This window comes from Macrotis lagotis, chromosome 1 (genome assembly GCF_037893015.1).
Source record: "Macrotis lagotis isolate mMagLag1 chromosome 1, bilby.v1.9.chrom.fasta, whole genome shotgun sequence".
In the NCBI taxonomy this organism is placed as follows: Eukaryota; Metazoa; Chordata; class Mammalia; order Peramelemorphia; family Peramelidae; genus Macrotis; species Macrotis lagotis.
The window spans coordinates 889,118,220-889,130,591 of NC_133658.1; the positions used below are offsets into that span (position 1 = coordinate 889,118,220).

At 38.0% G+C, this 12,372-nt stretch overlaps 1 protein-coding gene across 3 annotated transcripts in view; it reads left to right on the top strand.

Moving 5' to 3' along the window:
* Positions 1-12,372, top strand: part of NPHP4 (nephrocystin 4) — a 169,232-nt gene that overhangs the window by 146,271 nt on the left and 10,589 nt on the right. For all 3 annotated transcript variants that reach the window (XM_074218620.1, XM_074218621.1, XM_074218622.1), the window contains 4 exons: positions 3,310-3,466; positions 5,304-5,392; positions 6,093-6,178; positions 7,623-7,794. In XM_074218620.1, the coding sequence (XP_074074721.1) occupies positions 3,310-3,466; positions 5,304-5,392; positions 6,093-6,178; positions 7,623-7,794 (504 nt within the window). The remainder of the gene's footprint in view (positions 1-3,309; positions 3,467-5,303; positions 5,393-6,092; positions 6,179-7,622; positions 7,795-12,372) is intronic.

The following is a 12,372-nucleotide window of genomic DNA, read 5'->3' on the forward strand; positions in this document are numbered from 1 at the left end:
TAGATGGAATCAGCTGCTGAAATCACAGCAGGCAGAGTCATTGCTCTAAATAGTCGTTGCTTTAAATTGAATAGGAAGAGATTAGGACTGGGAATTTTGTAAACTGCACTGAACTTTTATTATTCCCAAGTTTTTTGAAGTCTTGCAAGCTCATCTTTTTAACATGAAAATTCTTTGATGTCTTCTATTTGTTTGTAAATGATGGAGCGCTGCAGACTCAGAAGGATTGAAATCGCTGGTAACCCAAAGGACCATGGAAAAATATGTCAGGCCCCAGCATATTCTCATAAGAAGTGGTGGCAAAGGCATCACTTTTGGTCAGATGAGGATGAGAGCTATCATGTTGTGAGAGTAAAGAATAGCAGACAGAGACCAAATGATGTGTTGATATCCATGAAATATTTAAAGAATTGGGAAAGGTCTCCTGCAGGTTGGGTAGATGTCTTTGGGGAAGTTACAAAAAGTACTGGAGATGAGCTTCACAGGATGAAAGGCCCAGAGAGCTCGTAATCTGAAGCAGTGGAGGAAGGGCCCATGTCTTGGAGAATGCAGGTCCACTGAGGCAATCAAAGCTCCTGGAGGAGAAGCAGCCTGTGGAGGTAGCAGACACTTCATTTTGCAACTTGCTGCCCTTGGAGCAGATGGTTCTCTAGAGAGATGAAATAACCCAGAGTTCTGGGCTATTCAATGCAGGTATTGCTGAAGTCTGTTGCCACTGTCCTTGAGGAGCAATTTTGTCATAGCATGAAGGCCATTTAAAACATATTTAAACTCTTTATGCAAAACCTCCTTCCATAGTGCTCCTGAATCTTGTAGGATTAATATGTTTTCTCTGTGCTTTATCTCTTCTGGACAGTAAGACTTAAATCCTTAATTGCTATCTCAAAGGGAAAATGGTGTTTGTAAGAAGGTCTTACTTCACAATCCTGCTGGCATGATACCATAAGGAAGACTTTGAACTTTGATGCTCTTATGAAGTGAATATATATATATATATATATATATATATATATATATTTATATATTTACCGGCAAGTGTCTTTTGCAGCAGTCCTGGAAAAACACAAAGCCCTTCATTTCTCAAGCCATCCTCACCTGCAGCACACTAAACACAAAAGTGTGAGACAGAAATGAGATGAAGGCAGTAACCAAATGACAGCCACTAAGCTTAACTTCTTCCTCAGGCCTTCATTCCAACTGGCTGGAAAGTGAGACCCACCCCTGCCCCAGATCAGAGGAGCTACTTTCTCCCCTCTGCACAGCTTGTCTCTAGTGGGAGTTTAATTCACAAAAGCTCCCCTGATGTTTTATCCTCTTCTTTGGACCATAATCCTACACTGCTGCTTCCTAGGAGGGAGCCTTGGTCCTTGAAGGACTTGCAGGCAAATCTCAAGATCTGGCAGGTCCTGGATTGGACCAGGGTGATTTTCAAGGATCTCTCGATACTCTGTCTACAAGATACAAAATCCTTGGCACCAGCCTTCCAGGGATCAGAGGACTAATCTGACTGGGGGCAAATACATGGTGACAGTGCAGGGGAGCTTCAGAATATGGAAACTCAGACTGACCCCTGACCTATTTGAGTGGGGAGTAGCCCTCACAAGGCAAAGCACAACCCATCTGCGCCCTCTCATTCTGTGTGACTCTTGCCCATGATCCACAAAAGCTTAACAGAAAGTGCCACCATTCTCCTGACCAATGAGGGAACCCTTGGGCACTCTGGCTGTCTGCCTGCCTGTCATCTCTTGCTCTCACCCTCAGATCCACTCATCATCCTTTCAGTATTTTTTTTCCTCTTAGTATTGAAGAAAAATTAAAGTACTATTGAAGAATGAAGGAAATATGGAATTATAGAGATTATAACTCATAGATTTTTTTGAAAAACATTTGCTGACTTGCAAAAGTGTTTGTTAACCCTTCTGATAACATGACCATTTCGGTATAAGGTCAATGGAGCCTGGAAGTGCATTTCAAGTTTTTCTCCAGGTGAAATGAATCATCTCAGCCAGTAAGTAATCTAGAAATCTCTAAAAAACCTTTTAGTTAATGAGTTTCCACAGAACATAACCTAGGAACTCAACTTAAGGAAGATCTTTCCAGCATTCAGGGTCTGCAATGTTGAATTGGCTGCCTCAGAGGCTGTGTGGTCCCGTGGGTAGAAATTTAGACTTAGAGTCAGGAAGTTTGGGTACAGTCCTGTCTTTTCTACTCTCCCCTCAAGGGCCCTCTTCACTTGTATTTTTATTTATTCACTTTATATTTATATTTTTATAGAGAATATTCTGAATACATTCATACATTTTCAGCAATTTAAAATTTTAATAACTTATAATGCACAGAGCCATTTGAAACACCCTGCATTGTGTGGGTGTCTCCCCTCTTGCAGGATGAATAAGAATTATCTCATTCTGGGCATTCATATCACCAGCCCCTAGCACAGGACCCAGCACATAATAGTTGCTTTAGAAATACTTGCTGGCTAGCTGATTAGGCCTCTTATATCAAGTGATGACTGGATAGCTAATGTAGAAGATGTTATTCAAAGGGATTTTTGATTAGGTACAGATTGAACCAGGGTGATCTACAAGGGCCTCTTGGGGCTCTACCTACAACATGTATTTAGACTGAACCTTGGGCCTTAGTTGTCTTTTTGGAGGTGACACCAATGCTTCCTGAGACCCCTTCACTAGGTGGTCAGGTCTTCTTTTCTTTTTATTTTACTAAGACTTCTCAAGAGGTCCAGACTGTATCAGATAATTAGGAACAACCTTTCTTATGGACAAGGACAGATCTTGGGAGACAAAATGCAATTGGTTCAGTAGAAAGGGCATTGGATTGGGGCCCAGGAGGCTCCAGTTCAAATCCTGACTAACACTTACTGGTAGAGACCCATGACTCTATATTTTATCCCAACAAATTGGCATAGTGCCTGGTCCATATTCAACACTTAATAAATGCTATTGGTTGTGTGATCTTGGATAAGTCTCTCAACCTCTCTTTGACTTATTTCCTTTTTTATAAGATGAGGATTATGGGAATAACGGTCGCTGAGGACAGGCACTGACAGTAGATTATGAGTCAGGAATACCTGGATCTGAATCCAGTTTCCAACACTTGCTACTACTGACAAATTCTTTAGCCTATCTGAGGTTAACAAATGAGACCTTACAGTCCTTAGAATGCTATAGAAATGTGTTCGATGATGATAATGATTGATGGTGATGATGATGATGATGATGATGGGAGACAAGCAGAAATCTGTGATTCCTGCCCTTCTCTGATTCTGTGTTGTTCTATTTTATGTACCAGGTGTCATTCAGTCTGAGCAATGGCAAGCCCATTGCCATCCTATGTGTGAATGTGGAATATCAACCCCACGTGATTGACCAGACATTTCGGTTTTATCACCCAGAGTTCTCCTTCCTGAAGAAGTCCATCCGCCTTCCTCCTTGGCATACCTTGCCTGGTAAGTCCTCTTTCAAATGTGGTAAAATAACTATTTTTTTAGGTTTATCAAGGCAATGGGGTTAAGTGGCTTGCCCAAGGCCACAGAGCTAGGTAATTATTAAGTGTCTGAGGTCGGATTTGTACCCAGGTACTCCTGACTCCAAGGCCGTTGCTCTATTCACTGTGCCACCTAGCCACCCCTGGAATAACTATTTTCTGTCCTAAATTTCCCTGTGACTACACACAAGGTTTATCCAAATGACAACTTTTTATGGATCATAAGTCACTTTCTTATCCACATTTTCATATCAGTGATATAAAAATCATAAAGACATGATTTATTATTTATTCTACTTATTTCTTCTACTTGCTTGTAATTTTCTTTGCCAAACTAAAATGAAGTAGAGTGTTGGCAAGAACTTGAATTTGGTCTTTACATGTACCCTCTCAGCTGACCCAAACAGCTGCTACTCTGGGACTTGGGAGAGGATCTTCAAGAGCTGCAGAGGCTGAGAAATCCATCAGCTGCCCCCAAAGTGGTGAGACACTCCTCCAAATTTAGTGGAGTTGTTCCTTAGTGTCCACCCTCTGAAGGCCTTTCATTCTGCCAAAATCTCTCTGAACTGGCATCGTCCAGTTTCCCCACTGTGGCACAAGGTGGTGCCAGAAGAAAAAAACTTTTCACCAAAAATCAAGTAGTTCCCACTTAATGAATGGTACCCCTGCATCAAAGGCACCTGTTCCTCAGCAACCAGATACCCTCGAATGGTTCCTTAGGGCTCATGACTTGTTCCTTAGGATGTAAGCTCCTGGATTTTTCTCACATAAGTTCAATTTTGATCTATGCTTATCACAGATGCAAATGTAAAGCCTGTATCAAGTTACTTTCTTTTGGGGGGTAGGGGAAGGAAGGGAGGGAGAGAGGAAAAATTGTAAAACTCACCAAAAAAGATTGTAGAAACTACCATTGTACATAATTGGAAAACAAAATATTTACATTTTTTTAAAAAAGAAATAATGTAAGGTCATTGAAGGCAAGGGCTGTTAGTACTTGTCTTTGCATTCCCACCACCCAGCATTGTGTCTAGCACATGATAGATGCATAATAAATCCTGATTAATCCAGAATTATTTTCAAAACACAGAATAATAGAGTACTAGTTGGACATATTATTTATTCTTGTATTTACATCCAGCTTCTCAAGGTTAATTTTTTCATTTTAAAATACTCCTTTGTTGAATCCTTAAGGAATGAAAAACCATAAAAAACAAGCAGTTTAGAACTAAAATGTTAGTGTGTATGTATATATATATATATATATACACACACAATATATACACATATATATATGATATACTAGTTTATTAATAATAATAAGAAAGATTTCTGTGTTGCCTTAAGGTTTTCAAAATGATTTGTACATACTCCCTCCACAATTCTGTGAAGTAGGGACTGTTATTTTTCCCATTTTATGTATAAGGAAACTGAGGTAGAGAAGTTGGGTGACTTGCCCAGGGTCATAAAGCTAGTTTCTAAGCTAGCAATTGAACTCAGGGCTTAACTCCAAGTTTAGTACCATCTAATCTTGTTCAGTAAAATATGAACCTCATTCCTGTGTATTTGAAGATCTTCAGGTGTATGAAGTGCCATATTTTTGCTTCTTTCAAGATTTTCTCTATTTCTGGCCTAAGGGATGACATGAAGAGAGGTGCCATGAATTTTCCTTAGGTCTCATTGTGCATTGTCCTTAGGTCTTTGTGCAGGATACCTCAAAATTCTGCACAAAGTAGGGGAGTGGAGTCTTTTTTTTCCTTGAAGATGAAAAAATCAGTCTCTGAATTTTTCCACTTTCCTAGGTGCCCCTGTAGGAGGAATGCCCAGTAAGGAGCCCCAAATCTATGTTCGTTGCAGTGACCCAAATGTCATTTGTGAAACCAAAAAAATGGTAGGTATGTCTGCAAGAAGACAGATCTGGAGTCTAAAGAGCATGCCACCATTTTATTTATTCCAGATAGCCATGAGTTTAATTCCGCATCTCTCAGAGTTTTGCTTCAATAATAGATTACTTCATATCCTACTTGCTTCCTGATCAGCTGGCCATCTCATCATTTTTGTTTAAGTTGCTTGCTTTCTGTGGTTCTAGAGGGTTATTTTGTAGCCCTTATGAGAGTTTCCATGCCCGAGTTTTATTACTCTTGATAGCCGCAGGGTTCCCAGATCAATTCTCTGAATTTAAACAAAAACAAACAGAAAAATTATATGTAGCAAAGTAAATGATAATTAAGGCACTTGTTAATTGCCATTGTGTAAACGGGCCAGTGCAATAATTGTATTATGACTGGTTAGAAAACTTGATAGAACTCTTGCAAAATCTAATTACTGAAACCAATATGGAATTATAAAATCAGTGTTTTCCTCTGTTGCAATGAAATCATAACAGCTCCAACTAGTACCAAAGACTGACAGTTTGGATTTTTTTTTGGGGGGGGCTAGGTTGGAAGGAGGGCAGGTTCTCCAGTCCTGTATTTGTTTGGGGGCAGAAGGGGTTGGCATAATGGAGAGCCCACAAAGCCCTAGGGATCTCATTAGCTGGTTTGATCTCTAGGTTAACTCTATTAATGATGATGCCCGATGTTTATTCCCAGGGCCCAGGGGAACCACAGGACATGTTCCTGAAAGTAGCTGGAGGTCCGAGCCCACAGATCAAAAAATTCTTTGTTGCTCTTTATATGTAAGTAAGGAAATTCATAAAATGTAGTGACTGGGAACATAGCTCTATAGGAGTCTGTAGGAGGTAGAGAAAACAGATTTATGCATTTCATTTTTAGAACTCTGGGTGTGAAGGTTTAATCTCCTATATTTTACCTTATTAACTAAGATGCTATTCCTAAAAGTCCAACTTGTCAATCTAACAAAGATATTTAAGAATTCATTTAGTCTATTCTCCTACCTCCTCAGCAAATACATATAAATCATGTCAGTTGAGTTTCTCTTATCATTAATGATCTTCAGAGAGAGTTGGTTCTTTCCATTCCATAAATGAATGCCTATTATGGGCACGAAACTATGCTAAATGTTCTTGACAAGGAAATAAAGGAGAAAGAAAGCATCATATATCCTCTAAGAATTTATATTTTAGTTGGTTTTAAGACCACACATGTGAGCTGGTTATTTAAAGATCCCACAGCTGCCCTCAAGAGCTGTCCCATTATTTCTTTTTGGGGTCTCTAACCTAAACTTTTTCCAAGATAGCTTAAGCTTATTCCAACCATGATCCTTTGTGTAATTACCCTCGTTTGCCTGAAGACCTTCATTAAGCTTTCCTTTTGCCTTCACTTTTCTAGATGAAATCATTTGTGTTTACCTAACCTTCCAAAATTGTTATTTCCCAGGTCTCTAATCATCTTCTTGATTTTTTTCTGAATTTGGTTCAAGTGAGAAGGTAATAATTAGTCTTTAACAGGTGTAGAATTAGCTCCAAGACTTCCTCTCAGGAAAATTCATTTGAATTGTATGTTGATCCAGGATATAACTCCTGCAGTCTTGAACAATAACTGTGAGAGACTGAAGAAAAAAAAAACACAACAAAAACAAAAAACAGCTATTTCAAACTAAGAGAAAGTTTATCTGTCTCTTTTATCTGTCAAGAAAATGGTACCTTTAGGGTTTAGTGGAGTAACACATGAGGCTCAGGGGTACCACTTCAGAACGTGGGATACAGGACCTCATTGGGGGTATAGGAAACTGAATGACATGATTTATTTATGACCCCTAAGATATGGGACATTATCTGTAGGTTTGGGTTTTTTTTTTTAAGATTTTTTTTTTATCTCAAAGCTCAGAGACATCTACATTATCTCCTCCCTTCAAGCAGGATGGTATGTAAATTATTTCAAATAAAAGAGTATCTGTGTTATCTCTGAAGATCTCCAGAGAGGGAGAGTTCATTCATTCATCCAGCAGATGTATTTATTTAGTGGTTGCTGATGTATTGAAAGTCAGAGACAGGAATTTCAATTACTCATTGAAAGAGAGACTATGTAAAATGACAGTTTGATTTAAATGAAAGTGAGCTCAATAGATTATCTTTGGAATGTTAATATGAGTAGATTAACATAGGATCATGGTATTTTTTCTTTGGTGAAGGAATGACTAAACTATGTGTCCTGCCATAGGGATTACTGGATGGCTACTCCTATTCAAATATGGCAAATCTACCTCCACTCTCTCCAGCGGGTGGATGTCAGTTGTATTACTGGTCAGATGACCCGTCTTTCCCTTGTTCTTCGTGGTACACAGACTGTTAGGAAAGTGAAAGCATTCACTTCACACCCACATGAGCTAAAAGTAAGATTTTTCTACTGCTATAGATTACTTAAGGCTCTTTTCTGGTCTTTCCTTTAACCTCATCTATTGTTCTGCCTGCTGATTGATTAAGTTTTGATGGATGGGACAGATTAATGAAATGCCTTGTAATTAGAATTTATCTGATATATTGTTGACAGGTTAGTTTTTAAAAAGGAAAACTTTACTGATGAACTCAATGTAAATAACATATCCACTTATTAAGTAAGTCCCTTTTGGAATTAAGAATATTTTATTACCATAAAATCTTCATGGAAATGACTTTTTATTAAACTTGTCAAATGTAGACTTATTGGTATAAAAACCCAGAGGGCAAATTATTAGAATTAGTGAGATCTAGAGACTAATCATTGCTTTAGAATTAATTTAGTCACAGTTATACATATGAATAATAAGAGAAACATCAATGCTATTACTGGTATTTTAAATTTTTAAATAAAAAGAAATGTTTAAATTCTATCTTTTAAGAAACAGGCCCTTAAAGAAATCTTTGGAGGAAGGATTAAGCTGAAGCCTACCATTATATATTTATGACTTTGCCTCAGTTGAAGATGATTCTTGATTTCTTAGATGGTGGCATTTCACTTCATTTTTTTCTTAACATCAAGGCAGAAATTGGTTGGCAGATACTCAGATGGTATTCCAAACTGACCCACAAGACTAGAATTTTCCAGATTTTTTTCTGCCTTGGGATATCCAAAAACAAAGTCCCAGCATCTTGGATGGAATTGAAAAACCTTGGAGGTTGCCTGGTCCCTCTATGAACAGGAGTCCCCTTGACACTTATCTCTGATAGGCTTTCAGCCATCCAGCCTTGAGGGAGGGAACTCTTCAAACACTGAGACAACCCTCATTTTCCTCTCTACAAAACATCTTCCACTTTGCAATTTTTACCCATTGCACAATAGGAAAATAAAAGTTTTTTTAACCACAATGTTTCCCTTCCAACAAAGACAAAGGCTAACTCTTGAGCAGCAGATAGAACCTGTGACCTTCTGCCAGGGAAAGGATGATAGTTTTTTTTTTTTTTAATGATGGAAAGACAGCTTTTGTTGACCTTGTTTAAGAATTACCTTCTGGAACCAAGCCAGTAGAATAAGCAGGAAATCATCATAACTCTCCCATATTCACCTCCAAACAACCTTAAAATAGCAACCTAAAAGAAATCTTGGAACAGCAAAACTAGCAAAAATATGGGTGAAACAATCTTTTAACCCAAGAACCTTGGAAGTTTGGCAGAAAAGACCTATCTCGCTTGGATAGAAGGGGAGCATAGTCTAGGATAGGAAGTATCCAAGCAGGCCCACAAACCAGTGGGAGATCCTGAGCTCAAGTGCAGTGGAGCAGGCAAACCCCAACACCAGAGTACCCCTACCCTGCCATGTGCCTCAGCATAAGCAGAGGAAAGGCAGACCCAGTATCCATGCTTCAGCATAGCCCTGAGCATACAGGCAGGCTCCAGTGGCTAGCCTATCACATGCTTCAGTGTAGCCCCTAGCAAACATGTAGCCTTCAGTGGCCAGAGCCAGACCTCCATGTGCTTCAGTGTAGTCCTAGGGAAAAGCAGAAATACCCCACTGACTCAGAACATGCCAGCCATCATCACTAGAACCCTATCTCAGAACCAGGTAAGCTCCCAGACCCCTTTGAACTCCAGCAGTGCCAGCCACCCCCACCCTACCCTGTCAACACAGTAGCCATGAGGGTCCCCCCATAGGCTTTAGGGCAACACCAGTACAGCGGTGAACAGGTGAACAGTTAGGACCTACAGCCACTGGTACAAAAAGCCTCAGATGGTGTCCCTTCTGCCCTGGGAGCAGAACTCAAATGTAAAAGAAAGGAAAAAGGCCAAAAAAGAGTAGCAAAAAACAACAGCAGTAAAAAAGAATCTAGCCATATATAAGAGTTATGGTGATAGGGAAGATCAAGACCCAAACTCAGAAGAGGACAACAATATCTTCTTAGGGTCAAAACCCTCAATTGAAATGGGAAGTGGTCTTAAGCCCAGAAGGAATTAATGGAAGTGATCATAAAGTAGCTTAAAAACTTGTAAGAGAAGTAGAAGAAATTAGGAAAAGAAATGAGAGTACTATAAGAGAATCATGAAAAAAGTATCAACAACTAGGAAAAAGAAAACAATTATTTAAAAAGTAAAATTGCCCAAATGGAAAAGGAGGTTTAAAAGCTAATTGAGGAAAACAACTCCTTAAAAGTTAGAATTGGGCAAATGGAAACTAATGACTCCATGAAACATCAGGAATAAATCAAATCAATTCATAAGAATAAAAAAAATAGAAGAAAATACAAAATATTTCATTGGGGAAAAAACTGACCTGAAAAAATAGATCCAAGAGAAAAAGTGTAGGAATCATTGAACTACCTGAAAGACTTAATCAAAAGGAAGACCTGGACTACATCTTTATTTTTCCTTTTCTTTTTTTTTTAGGGACAAAATAAAAGATTTAGGTATTTCTGTGTTTAGCAAAAGCTAAAGGAGAGAGAGATTATTATTTTTATTATTATTATTATTATTATTGTTATTATTGTTGTTATTATTCTTAACAGCAACACTGCTGCCATTAGGGCAAGTAAGTAGCAAGGAAAGATATAGGGGCTTGAGGGATCATAGTGGGCTGACCTCCCAAAAGAAAACAAGCTATCCAAGAGGATTAACAATAAAACAAGATTGAGGGACATTGAGGGTTTATCTGGGGGAACCGTGCTAAAGAACATGAACCTGGACAATATCTTTCAAAAAATTATCAAGTAAACCTACCCTGATATCCCTGATATCCTGGAACCAGAAGACAAAATAGGCATAGAAAGAATCTACCAATCACCTCAGGAAAGAGATCCCAAAATAAAGACTCCAGGGAAAAGTATAGCCAAGTTTCAGAACTATCAATTTAAGGAAAAATATTGCAAGTGGTCAGGAAGAAACACTTCATTTATTGGGGGACCATAATCAGGATTACATAGGACTTAGCAGCTACAGCATTAAAGGACTGGAGGTTTTGGAACATGATGTTCCAGAAGGCAAAGGATTTAGGATTACAACCAAGAAATCACCTACCTAGCAAAACTAAACATAATATTTCAAGAAAAAAAAATCATTCCATGAAATAGGTTTTCAAGTTTTCATGAGAAAAGAAGTGAACAACATTTTTGATCTCCAATATCAAGCCTGAAGAGAAGCATAACAAGATAAAAAGGAAAAAGAAACAAGGGATTCAATGGAGCTGAACTGTTTGCATCCCTACATGGGAAGACACTTATAAGTCTACAAATTATACCCCTAATAGTACAGCTAGAAAAAATAGATAGATAGATAGATAGATAGATACATAGATACATAGATACATAGATAGATGGTATAGGCATAAGGTGAATTTGAGGTGACATGAAAAAAGAGATGAGAAAGAGTACTTGATGCAGAAAGAAGGAATATAGTATAACTCAGCTGAATATAGAAATCAATCCTACTTGACAGGAAGTTAGGAGGGAAGGTAATTAAGTGAAGTGGGGAAGAAGGGTTACTGACAGAAGAGAAGACAGATCAGGTGAGGCAGTAGACAAAAAGCAAAACACCGCTGAGGAGGCAAAGAGGACAAAGAGGAGAAAGAGATAGGATGTAGGGAAATGCACAGTAATACCAATTGTGAATGTGAAGCAGATAGAGTAGAATCCTACAATATATTGTTTAAAAGAAGATAACTAAAGCAGCAGCGAGGCACACACAGTAAAGTTAAATGACTGGAGCAGAATCTAGTATGCTTCAGCTGAAATAAAAAAAAAAAAAGCAGGGGTAGCAATTCTGATCTTAGACAAAGCAGAAAGAAACCTAATTAAAAGAGATAAGGAAGGAAACTACAATTTCCTAAAAGGAATCATAGATAATAAAGTAATATTAATACTAAACATATAGACATCAAGTAATATAGCATCCAGATTCTTAAAGAAGTTAAATGAGTTACAGGTTCATGATCAAATAAGATAGAGAGAATTATGAAATGTAAAACAGATAATTTTGATTATATTACATTAAAAAACTTTTGTAGAAACAAAACTAATGTAACCAAGATTACAAGGAAAGTAGAAAACTGGGAAACAATCTTTAAAGCAAGTATAACTGAATCAAATTTATAAGAATATTGACCATTCCCCAGTGGTCAAAGTGTATGAACAGGGAATTTTCAGATGAATAAATCAGGGTTATCTGTAGGCATATGAAGAAGCTCTCAATCACTTTTAATAAAAGAAATGTAAATTAAAAAGACTCTTGTGATACCACTTCACGTCTATCAGATTGTCTATTATAACAAAAATGGAAAATGATAAATGTTGGAAAGAAGGTGGGAAAACTGGGACATTAATGCAATGTTGATGGAGTTGTGGATTGATCCCACTATTCTGGAGAGTAATCTGGAACTCCACCCAAAGGGCAATAGATTAAGACTCAAATTATGAGATTTAAGAGGGCACCATACATACTGCTACTGTCTGGGGTCTTTGATCATTGTGTCATTTTTTTTTTTTTTTTTTTTTTAGTTTTTGCAAGGC